The 12,653-nt window shown below is 38.5% G+C and overlaps 1 protein-coding gene across 7 annotated transcripts in view; it reads right to left on the bottom strand.

Annotated features, from left to right (window-relative positions):
* Window positions 1-12,653, bottom strand: part of Ntm (neurotrimin) — a 943,571-nt gene that overhangs the window by 580,953 nt on the left and 349,965 nt on the right. Inside the window, exon 1 of one of the 7 annotated variants that reach the window (XM_078047340.1) lies at window positions 6,823-6,853. The exons of the other annotated variants lie outside the window; for them this stretch is intronic. Within the exon in view, the coding sequence (XP_077903466.1) occupies window positions 6,823-6,838 (16 nt within the window). The 5' untranslated portion in view covers window positions 6,839-6,853. Of the gene's footprint in view, window positions 1-6,822; window positions 6,854-12,653 lie in introns of those variants that run through there. 7 annotated transcript variants of the gene reach the window in all.

The following is a 12,653-nucleotide window of genomic DNA, read 5'->3' as shown; positions in this document are numbered from 1 at the left end:
TGTTAAACCAAAATTGTTTCAGAGTATAGGAATAACACAATCAGGAAATTAGCATCATTTTTATAAAACATTAATTGTCTAATGCATATCCAATTCCTTAATGAATGTCTCTTTCTCTTTTATCTTCTCTGACACACTTTCTGCAGACTACATGAAGAGGGAATTTCCGGCAATACTTGAAACTGGGTGTCACTTTCCCGCAGGGTGCATAGTTTGCTTCTAACAACAGTCATTTCTTTTATATTTTTACTAAAATGAGTTGAATTTTATTTGCATGTTCAGTATTACAAATAATAATAATCTCTGTATTAATGTTAGATATATTAAAAATGTTTTTGTAAATTTGTTAAATAAACTCAATTATTTAGTCCCTTCAGATGATACATTGCAATTTATTTGTATGAAATCTAGTAATACTTAGCACTTTACATATCTAAAGTACTTTACAAACATTAACAAATTAATCCTCTCCATAGACTCTTAATGTTAGGAATAATTAACTCTGATTTGCAGATGGGGAAATCAAGAAAGGTTAAGAGACAAGCTTCCAGTTACAAAGAAAGTCAGTATCTCCAAAGACAGGAAGCAGAACAGAACATGCTCTTCAACTATGAGCTAATTTTGGAACATCAAGAGCTTCTGGAGTAAGCAGTCATTTATGTTTCATCTTAAGAGCCAATTAGATTCTGGAAGATTATTAGAGTGAGTTAGAATACATCATAAGGAAAATGCAAATGACCACAGGAATATATTCCAGTCAGAGTGCCAGAATGAAGACAATGTGGTAGAATTCTATGTGTTGGGTGATTGTGCAGGATACAGTAGCTCTGTCCCAGAGTACTGGATACTCCTAACACCCTAGTGTGTCTGTATGATACTAAAGGGTAAAACCAATTCAGAAAAATAAGAACAGCTGCTTCCACTGTTATATATCATCTCCCATTCTTATTGCCTTTTACCTATGTTGTTTGAGTCCTGGAAGGAAAATGCACAAAGGTACAGTGACTTGCAAATTTGAGACAGGAGTAAGCCTTCATTATGGGTGATTACCACAGCTTGTAGGAACTACATATATGAGAAATAATTTTAATTAAATCTATGATCCTGAGCTCATTCATAATTCACATAGCAAATTGTCCATTTAAGAAAAGTACTTTGAAAGTTCAGATTATATAATTTCTTTGTCTTTATTAGTTTTCATATTTTTATAGAAATTTGCCAAACTTGGTTCCTGAAAAATAACATATTGTTTTTTAAGGAAAATTTTGTTAACATAAACTCTATAATATGACTTTTACATTTTATTCTCTCTCCCATTTTATCTCTATCAAAATTATTTCGTAAATAGTTACCACCTCTAGAAATGGATATATACTTGCCAAGAATTAAACATATGCCCAAGACTGGAAGGATACCATGAAGTTTCAAATTTTGATGAAATTATGGCATACATTTTTTTGTGAGAGAAAAACAAAACAGTAGGGATGATTTTTCTGAACTCTCTTCTTGGAATGATTGAACTGAACAGTTGAGCAAGTTGAAAGACCTCAGGTGTTTTATATAAATACATAAATAGCTGAAAAGGTGAGGTTGCATCTATGCAGCTCTAGTGTCAACAATGAAAGATCCTTCTTTCCATCTCTTCAGTAGATGGTGCACACTTTTGCATTCAGGGAATACAAATGTCATTTAAGCACTTACCAAATTGTTGCTCTGAAAACTAAAATTTATTTCACATCTCTAAACTTGTCCTTCACTTAGATTCTATTCTACTTAAATATACAATCTTTTCTTTTTTAACTTCCATAGCAAGCAATTCTACTTACATTGATTATTCAATAAAGAATCTTTTGTTTGGGTTGACTACCTTGTTCACCAAACTTTCTCTGTTTTAAGTTGAAAAAATGAAAATTAATATTCTATGCCCCCATATATATGGTACAGAGTACACATCTTTCAATTCATATAAGCACTCTTTTATCTAATACTGGAAATGGCCTGCCAAAAATCACAGACTCTGTTAGTTGCACAGGTTATTTGTCTAGCCCAAGTGAAAAGCAATGTATTTCAGATCACAAATACCCAAAAGATCTGCATATGCTTGCTTTTTAGTTGTATTAGTGTTTTCTTTTAAAAAAGAAAGAAAAGTTCATTTATTTCACATCTCTAAACTTGTCCTTCACCTAGATTCTATTCTACTTAAATATACAATCTTTTCTTTGTCACAACATAAGTAATTCAAAGAATCACAAAAGGAATAAACCAAAACACACAGAAGTAAAGAAGTGACTTGCAGAATGAAATAACAATTTGTCATTTAGAAATATTTTCTATTCTAAATGCCACAACAAAGTTTACCAAGAATTTACATATTTTAGGTTGGTTAGATATATCTATATCTATCTATCTCTCTCTCTCTCTCCCTCTCTCTCTCTCTCTCTCTCTCTCTCTCTCTCTATATATATATATATATATATATATATATATATATATATATATAGTTCTTGTATATGTGGTACTGAGGATTGAACCCAGGGATGCTCTAACACTGAGATACATTCCCCAGACATTATTTTTTAAATTTCATTTTGAGACGAGGTCTTACTAACTTTTCTGAGGCTGACTTTAAACTTGCATCCTCTTGTCTGAGTCTCCCTGAGTCACTGGGTTTACATATTTGAGTCACTATTCTTGATCTCTGTGAATATAATTTTATATACATTTTATGTAATTTTATTTCATTCAAAAATCATGCAAACTACAGGCCATCATTCACTCATTCTCTTCATTGAGTCTTTCCTTGTTCTCTACTTTCAACTCTAATAATTAGCAATTCCACTTGCACATAAATTGTTTGCAATATGGAAATAATAAATTAATTTTAAAATAAAAATATTTTATTTTATAATTCTGTTTTCATCAGAAAGTCCATGATCACCTAAGTGAATTAAGAAGAGTCAGTGTTCGGGGGCAGAATCCAAATGATCAAGAGTGATCTGGAAAAATAAAGTGTTTTTCTGTGGCTCTTACATGTTTGAAATGAGGATCAGCATCACCAATGGAGCTCAATAATTTCTCAGGGCTCAGACTTTCAGATTTCCTGAAGATGAAGAGATGAACAGTTCACTCCCCAGGGCAAGTGCAGAGCATAAGCCCTCCTCCTGGCTGTCAGTCATGTGTCTTCCTCCACCCAGCCCAGCCCCCACTTGGTTACACTGTCTCCCCTGGTCTCTGGGGAGGGTTGCGGGGTGGGTATATTTTCAGACTCCTTCCAAACACCTTGTCTCATAAAGGTCATGGAAATGATCAAAGATGATCAAACCTCCATTGTGACGATTATGCTCTGCCCAAGCCCAGCCTGCCCTCAGTTTCAGCTGCCACATTCAGGGTCAATAAACTATTATTCTAACCACTTTTCACAGCCCACTGACTCAAAATTGACTGCCTGCAGCTCTGCTTTACTGCATGGAGGAGGGAGGGAGAGAGAGAGAGAGAGAGAGAGAGAGAGAGAGAGAGAGAGAGAGAGAGATACTGACTGGATTAAAAGGGGGAAACCCATGAGTCAAGAAAAACGTGGAAGAAAATAAACATTTGTCTATGGATTTCAGTATAAGCCATTAAAACAACACAGTTTAACTGGAGTCTCATTTTTGTCCAATTAGTAGTTAAGAACTATCTATTTTTATGGATAATAAGCTAACTCAGTACAATAATAATGTTAATGATAACCACTTATTAGCCAAAAAAGGAAACTATTTGTCCAGTATTCATTATGAGCATCACTACATGTGCCTTAAGTTTCCATGTTTTGTATTTAATCCTCAGGACATTCTTTGACAAAGGTAATGTTTATTATTCACATTTCACAGATGTGGAAACCGAGGCAGACTGATGAATGTTTCTTCAGCTTTCCTGAAGACCCATAGGGGTAATCAGTGAGATTGGAAATTGAGACAGTCTTGTTCCATAGCCTGTGTGTTCAGTAATGCTACCTTCTCACTCATTAGCCCTGGGAGGAAGGTATTATCCTGATTTAGTAAATGAGAAAACTGAGAGTTGGTGATCGAAAATAACATAGTCAGCACTCTGCAGCATAATGTGTCAGAGAGAGGCTTCAAACTCATGTTTGGTTCTAAAACCATTGATTTTTCCATTAAACTGAAATGTCAAATAATCACGTCTAGTCTAAAAGACTGTGAATTTAGTTCTCTCATTATTGGTGTTTCCCTGTCATTTTGAACCCCCCAACCCTCATGCTTTTTATAGGGTCTTCACCTGCAACTTCTATTGTAGATCTGTCTGTATTTGAAGAGGGAAGAGTAAGCAGAACCTCAGGCAGTCTTTGGCAACTGTAGTTTCCCATCTGGGACCTTTTATAACACAGTAACATCTCTTCTCTCATGCTGGCAAACACTGTCACTGTGACTAGCAGGAGATTCCTGATGTGGCATAGTCATGTCTTTGCATCTGTCCACTGGAAGCAAATGGATAGGTTATCCTGGGTCTTGACAGGTTCCAGCACGTGGCATTGAGCTCCCCCTGATTTTTCAAAGCTCTCGATAGTCATCACAGAAGGGCAGGAGAATAGACACAGGAATGCAAACTGTACCAAGTTGTGGCAACAAGAGGTTTACCATGAAGTCATGAGGCAGGTAAGAAACAGAAACCTTGCTCTCTAGGTTGAAATTCCACTGATGAAACAATGACATCTAATTATTCCTGCAGCCTTTCAAGGGCAACATTATCATCCCCAATTTTTGGACTGGTAAAATAAAGTTGTAAGGTAGTGAATAGTTCATAATATTAATACATGGCAACACAATAAATAAGAGTTTCAATTTTATTAAAGTTGTGGGAAAGAGGGTGTGAGCAAGAATTTAGGTGGCAGCAGTTTTCCTTTGGAGAGTCCATAAGGCACTGTATCTCAATCATCTTTATAATGCTACTGTGAGCTAGGCATTGGGAGGGATTGTTACTTTACTTGGCAGATGGAAAAAGTAGACGAATGGCTTCTTCAGGCCAGTGGCAAGGCTGCAGACTGAGGCCCACATCCCCGGGTCCCCAGTTCAATCCAAGAAACCATATAATCCCCTTCTTGAGCTTTGGTTCCTTTTATGAGAATTGTCCAGGTTGACATTTCAATGTATAAAGTCTAATCCAACACTCCTTTCTTCACATACAAATCATTTTGATCTAACACATTATGGGAAAATTAAAGGAATGTCAGTCACATTTGTAAATAAAAAGTTTGCATTTACCTTGTAGATGTCAAAATCAAACAAGCTGCTTTGGAGAGTAATATACATCTTACTGGCAAAGACTAGATGTCCACCTGAGGGCTATAGATCATGGGGTCTAATTACACCAAACAAACAATAGCAGAGCTATGTATGAACAATTGAAAATCAGCTATGAGAGCTGGGAGATGATGGTGACCCTGTTTTCCTGGGAATTTCTCTAGAATTCACAATACTGTATAATACAATGTAAAAGCCACTTCACTTTCATTACTCTGGAAAATGGTGCATTGGTTCTGCCCTATTTCACAAGTTCATACCTTGATACTAATTTACAGTGATCATTTTTAGCAGGTGGACACAGGCTTTTGGAGGGAAGCATGGTAATGGGAAGTGTATAGGGACCTTGGGAAATGTGCCAATCCCTTCTTACTGCTGACACCTGAAAGAGAAGCATGAGCGTGCCTACTCCACAGGGTGCCATACCACCATTCAGCCCCACACTGTGACAAGAGGCCGGGGAGCCTGAAACCTGTGTCCATCTGTGCTTGTCTGACCTGTACGTGTCCATCCAGAAAAAAAAAAAAGAATTTGAGGAGAGAGACCTAGAAATGATGGTTAACCAAGACCATCCATTCCTATACCCTTCCCTGCTGCTAATGAAAACTGCTGCTGCCGGCGATCCTGGCAGCTTCAGGGACATCAGAGAGGGAAAAGAGCCACTGAAAACGAAGGCGTCAGTTTGATCTACAGTGTAATTACAGCCGTGCTGGGAGACAACACAAATTTGGCCCCAGTGCAGGCATATTTCTTTTTTGTCCAGAAATTAATTTTCATATCAAAAAAGAAACCATTTAACTTCTGAAACCAAAAATCACACAAAGAAAAGAAAATGGCAGGGATGGCAACCTGGGGCCTGGGTGTCAGCCGTGTACTGGGTATTAATATTTTTGACAGAGTTTGAAGAGAGTGGGAACATTTCCTGCCCTGATCACTCCAGGGCAGAAATCAAGCATCAGATTCCAAGGGGAAGGCATTTGCAGAGACAAGGGTAGGAGAGAAGGAGGAAGCACGTAAAGGAGAAAGAGAAAGGGGAGAGGCAGCAGAGAGAGCAGGCATCATCAAACCCAGATCTATTAATCTTCCCCCAGGATCAAGAAAGGAGGGAGAAAATACCTGACACTCTACTCTTGAGTTCTGGAGGCGAATGAAATAACAAATAAGAAAATGCTGAAAAATCAACACCGTTGATACCAGATAAAAATAGATGTACAGTAAAAACAAACAGCATGAATGGTTTCTCTCCTAACTGAGAAGTCAAGCAGAACAAATATGCTAATGAAACTTCAACACAAAGGTCCTTCTAGATCTCTGATGTTTTTTTAGTTCTTGTAAAATGTGGGAGAGAGAGAGAGAGATCTAACCTTTCTGCACCTGTAGCTCTGCCTCACCCATTCCAGTTCACCTGGAATCCATCCAGTCACTTGGTCTCCTTTCTTAGTCTTTCTTGCACTGAGTAGTTGGACCTCATCTCACAAGATCCATTCCCAGGCTTAAATGAGTTATCCTATGTGGAATGCCTTACCTGTCTCCAGATCCATCAGAATCCGGTGCACCTTCCCACCCTGTCCTTTAGACCACTGGCAGGTCAGCTTGCCATCAGGTGGAGGCAGCCTCCTAAGTCACAGTCTAACACCATCATGCATGGGAGACAGCAGGTATGACTCCACCCTCCTGGCAGAAAGCTTTTCTGCTGCATGAGATTCCTCCATTAAGTATGGCATATTTTATGGTAAACACCTGTCACAATGATACGTGAGAACGTGAAGGATCGGCACAGAATTCTCGACTCGGGTGGACAAAGCTCCTACCAGGATAGAAGTAGGTTTGACGATTCTCTCCTTATTCATCCTTCTCCTGCTGTTCTCTTGTCCTCTTGTGCTACTCTGAGAAAAGGGGGTTTAGAAATTTCTGCACTATTTTATGAAAGTTGAGTCAAGCAGATCATTGCACCTCTTTTTCTCTTCCTTATTGTGTCCTCAGCTGCCTTGCCAGGGAGTGAGAGGTTTTTGGCAGGTATGGAGCTGACAGAACATCATCTCACAGCCATTTCCAGCTGATAAAATGTCAAATGAGATGGAACCGAAAGTGAAATCCATTTGAGGAAGCTGCTGACACTAGGCTGATGGATAAGGGAAGCGTGGGTGGGGCCGGCTGCTGCTTCCCACTGGAGCCTCAGAGCTTTGAAAATGGATAAAAGTTTGTGTCTGAGATGATGATGTGGTTTTTCAGAGTCACCTAATATTCTGTATTTGCTAAGTACCTGTGAATGTGTGGGCCTGTAGAATTGGCCTGGAATGCAATTGGAATACAGGTAAATGTGTGCGTGAGTCTGTAAAAAAGAGGCATGGCCATGTTTATGACATTCTGGATATAAAGTGGCAGGCTAACTTGGAAACAGCACTAGATTCTAGCACTGGCATTAGAGGATACTGGGAGTGCAATATATACTGAGATCAAGACTTTGGACAGGTCACCTTTCTTGCTTGCTCATCTGTGAAATAAACTTATGTCAGAGTTAGAAGAGAGAGTTGGGTTAATGCCCTCCTCCTTGAAACGGAGACGTGGGGAGGTATGATTTGGGGAAGGTCATGCTGCTTTGAGTATTTCCCTAGTATTGCTCAAAAACACTCAAGAATATCTCACACTAAAAACCAAATGAGTGGCCAACATTTCTGTTTTAGTTTTCCATCACTATAACAAAATATCTGAGGTAGCCAACATATAAGGAGAAAAAGTTCATTTTGGCTCACAGTTTGGAAGTCTCCATTTTATGAAAGTGTACATTTTTCTTGGCTTTTCTTATGAGCTGTGCATCTGGGGGGGGCGGTTGTTGTGGCACATCATGGGAGAGCAAATTGGATCACTTCAGAGAGGGAAAGCAAAATACGAGAAAAAAAGAAAGAAAGAAAGAAAAGGAGGGAACACAGAACATCTATCCCCTTAAAAGAGTGCTGCCCCAAATCTTAAGACTAACCTGTAGATGCCACCTCCTAAATGTTTTGCTACTTCTCAAGAGCACTACTCTTTACCACACTGACATGTGGCACACCTAAGATCTCTGGCAGTCTCTGGCTCTCAGTCTTATGCTCTTTTCACTACATGTGCAAATGGTCCTAGCAACATTGGCTTTGCCTGCAAGATCATCACAAGTAGCAACTGAGTCCAGGAGCATCAGAGCAAGCTGACAGCACAGGCAACAAAATTGAGCATCCATTTAAGGTAAAACTCAAATCATAGAATCTTAGTTCAAAGTCAAACACTTTGTCAGGCAACACATGGAACAAAATTAGCCTATTCTAGTTGTTCTTTTTCTTAACCCAACTGATTTTTTAGACAGTAAAATTCACATGTATCTAATTTTTAATACCTGTGTATTTCGGCAAAATCACTCTCATATTTCTTTTGTCTGATTTGTAAGGAGAAATAAGGAGACATTTTACTTGGCTTTCTCACAAACTGTGAGTCTGAAGATTACATCCATTTTTCAGGTGGAGAAACTGAGGGTTAAGACCTGTAAGGGAGCATTGAAAATGGGGGAAGTGACCTGCGAAGCTGTCTTAAACTCTCGACAAAGCTTTCACAGGGTCTGGGCAGCTGTGGAGAGTGCCTGGGAGCTTTGCCAGCATCTAGCCAGAGCGGGAATACTCTTCAGTATGGCTCTCGTAATGAAAGAGTTTTCTTTTCTTCATCTTTTTCCCCCCTGGCAGCACATTTTTGGCAGGATCAGCTAAATAAGTGTTATACAATCTAGCACCTCTTGAGACCTCAGTGGCAAAAGGGCCACTGAGGAAGAAAGAGAGAATTTTCAAGTTCTCAGGAAGGATTTTATCACATATTCCTAGTTGATCTTATTAGCACCTGTCACAGAGAAGTTACTCCCTTGGTTAGGTTTTCTTGGCTTTTTCAATATTTGTCATCTCATTTCTATTGTTCTTGGTGTTATTTTAATAATTCTTTGCTCTTATTATTGGATTTTAATTGTCTAAACAGTCCCTGAGTAGTAGCAGAGAAATAATAAAAAGAGGTGCAGTATTAATGATTGTGAATGGTGGCACAGGGGGATAGTGTGCTGCTGGTAATACTAATATTGGTAATTGGATTATTAATAATGTCACTTACAGTGACAACAATGAGAGTATCATCCATCTTGGAAATTCAGATTATTTTTGAAAATATCAATTTGCATACACTTCCACACCTTTGAGGGGAGGAGGACAGGTATTAACAGAGCATCTATCCTAAAGTAAGGGGAAATAGACAAAGCAAGCACAGGGTTAGCTGGGAGCCACTCATAAGTGAACAGAGCAAGATGGATGGAAATCAAAATTGTAGACACTGCATCTTGTTAACAGTGAGGTTCCCTCTTTGAGTTGGGGGGCTGTGTCTCATTCACTTCTGCAATCCTCTGTGTAGCACACTACCAAACACATATTTGGCACATAATTCAGCCTGTAAAATGATGGGAGATAGGAAGACAGGAAGGGAGTAAAAGTATGAGAGAAGGAAGGGAGGGATGGAGGGAGAAAGGAAGGACTTACAAAAGCAGAAATTTGTAAATCAAAGACAGAAAAAATCAAAAGCAATGTGCTGGATCCTTAAGTAGCCCTGATCTGATATTTCAGTTAATCACCATCGTAAAGAATATTCAACCCCTCCAAAGACAGGTTCATTTCAGGGTAACCATTAAAAGGACAAGCCTTGGTTTACCTAGGGACTCAGCATCAGAGGTGGGGATGTGGTGGGTGAATTTTGAGTGGGTGGAAGGTCTATGTTAGTCAGCTTTTTGTTGCTGTGACCAACATATCTGACAATAACAATTTAGAGGAGCAAACATTTATTTTGGTTTCTTGTTTCAGAGATTTAAGTCTGTGGTCGGCTTGCTCTTTGCTTTGGGCCTGAGGTGAAGCAGAGAAATCATGGCATAAGTGTGTAACAGAATAAAGATTTTCAGCTCATGGAAGCTGCAAAGCACAGAGAAAGAGAAGGGTGGAGGAAGAAGGGGCTGGGAAAAAGAAAACCCTTTCCAGGGCATGCCCCTAGTGATCTATTTCTCTTAATTAGGTCCCATCTCCCAGTTGTCCATTAGCTATCAATAGATGAGTCCATTATGTGGATTAATCCATGATGAGGGCAGAATCTTCATGATCCAATCAGTGCCTGAAAATCCCCATCTCTGAATCTTCCAACGTTGGGGGCCATGCTTTCAACATGAGACTTTTGGTGGGTATTTCAGAAAAAAAATATAACAAAATCATTGACTGACAGATTTCTTCCCTGCCTTCCTGTGTCTTCCTTCCCTGCACAGTAACATTAGGGGGTCCCTTTATTTCCAGATATATATCTATGCCCCAAGGGAGTCTGCCATCACTTGCTATTTTAAACATACTTTCATATTGTCAATAAGTTATTCCAAAAAAACCTATATATTGATGTAGACAAGGAATTATGAACAACACTCTTTTGATAGCATTATTCATAATACCAGATAATTGAAAATTATCTTAATGATCAACACTATGGGAATTTTAAATAAATTACAACATATCCATATGATAGATTGTTATGTAGCTATTAAAATCACATTTTAGAATAATTTTAATAGCACAGGAAAATGTTATAGTGTTAAATGGGGAAAAAAACAGCTACTAGAGGAAACAAAAGAACAAGCTTCTTGTTAGTGGGGTAATGAAAGAGGCAGATGGATTAGTGGATTCTTAACACACCTTGATCCAATGATAGGACAATCTGGATTTAATTCATGGAGTTGGAGAAAGCATCAACATTTTTACATAGAAGAGTAATATAGCTTTCAGCTGATATGAAAATATGTTTTCATTAAAGTAAGGCTTAAATGTTTGGTTAATCATTATATTCATCATGCTAATGCTGCAAATTAATAAATGATCATCACTGCAATACTCATAATGTTAAACATTCCACCAACAGAATCATTTGAAAATGAACTAAAACATGTACATGGGAAAAAATGACTAAGCACACGAGAAAGCACATATGGACATGGAAAATATATATATTATCTGTAAGCCTTGACCATATATCAAGATGTCAAAAGAAATAGAAATTGCTAAGAAGTATTTCGGTGTCATTTAATATATCATACTAACAATGTACACATGATGGAGTAATATAGCGCTGGGCTTGAGAAAATGGCACTTTCTGTGAATAAAAACATACATGAAAATAAAAAAAATATGGAGGCATCTCATTAAAATTACAATTGGTAAATTGCCTCAAAATTTCCCCTGCTGAAATCTCATGCTGAGAAAGTTAGTTGATCAATTCGATGTGACCAATTCTGTGTTGTAAAAAATAACTCTGATGAGCCTGAGAAACATATGGCAGGTTGGGAAAGGAGAGTGGAAGACAGGACCACCCAGACATGATGAGTCCTCAAATGACGAGTGGCACTGGGAATGGAAAGACAGTGATGGAGTTCAGAGATGTTCTGTGACATAATAATCAGGACAAGGTCCAACAAGAGAGAAAGCAGGACTGAGGAGAGAAATTGATATTAACAAAGGCTCAGGAGTTTCCATCCTGGACAATGGGGTGAATAAATAACAAATCATGTTAATACGTAACAATGCAGGATGGGTTTTGTACTTTCTATTGTATGGAGAATTTGCTACTGCTTATCTCATTAATTCTCATGACAGCCCATGAAAAGGGCTCTTTAATTATCTTCACTTTACAGATGAATAAATGGAGGCCCAGAGAGTTTAAGAAAATATGCTCAAGATTGCCCAGTTGAGAAACAGCACAGATAGTTGAATTAGAAAGCATAGATCTGGACCTGATCAAAGCATGATACAGGCAAGTATCATTAATCTGTAAACCAATAATCTGCAAATCAAAATGATTGAGCAATTATAATAATAGTAGAAAGAAAGCACAAGCCAGTTCCAAATCATCATGTGATATCAAGCCCAATAGGTCATCAGATGGACGAACACCTGTATAGAAAGAAGCACCATAGGAGAGGTCTGCCAACACATTACCCAGGCACAGAATAGATGTCAAGAGTAACCAGCACACCCAGCCCACAAAGTATGTTCCTGTGAAGAGGGATTCTCCTCTGAGACTGAGTTCAGCAGGCTCTTTCCTCGCTAAATGTATTTTGGTGAACTAAGTCTTGGGGTCCAGCCAGCCAGCTGTCTGCTATTGGTGAATTTCTTCAAGAAAGCCTTGCAGCCAACATTCAGGGTCAATTCTGCTGATTGCTTCCACTAAATCAAGTAGGAAATTGAAAAGATTGGCACACACATGCACAAGCTGGTGTGGAAGGCTAGAAAGGTGATGATTGGTGCCCCAGCCATGACCTTGATTTTCCAT

Source organism: Ictidomys tridecemlineatus, chromosome 4 (assembly GCF_052094955.1).
Source record: "Ictidomys tridecemlineatus isolate mIctTri1 chromosome 4, mIctTri1.hap1, whole genome shotgun sequence".
Classification (NCBI taxonomy): domain Eukaryota; kingdom Metazoa; phylum Chordata; class Mammalia; order Rodentia; family Sciuridae; genus Ictidomys; species Ictidomys tridecemlineatus.
The sequence above is the reverse complement of the archived record's forward strand: the minus strand, read 5'-3'. Positions and strand labels throughout refer to the sequence as shown.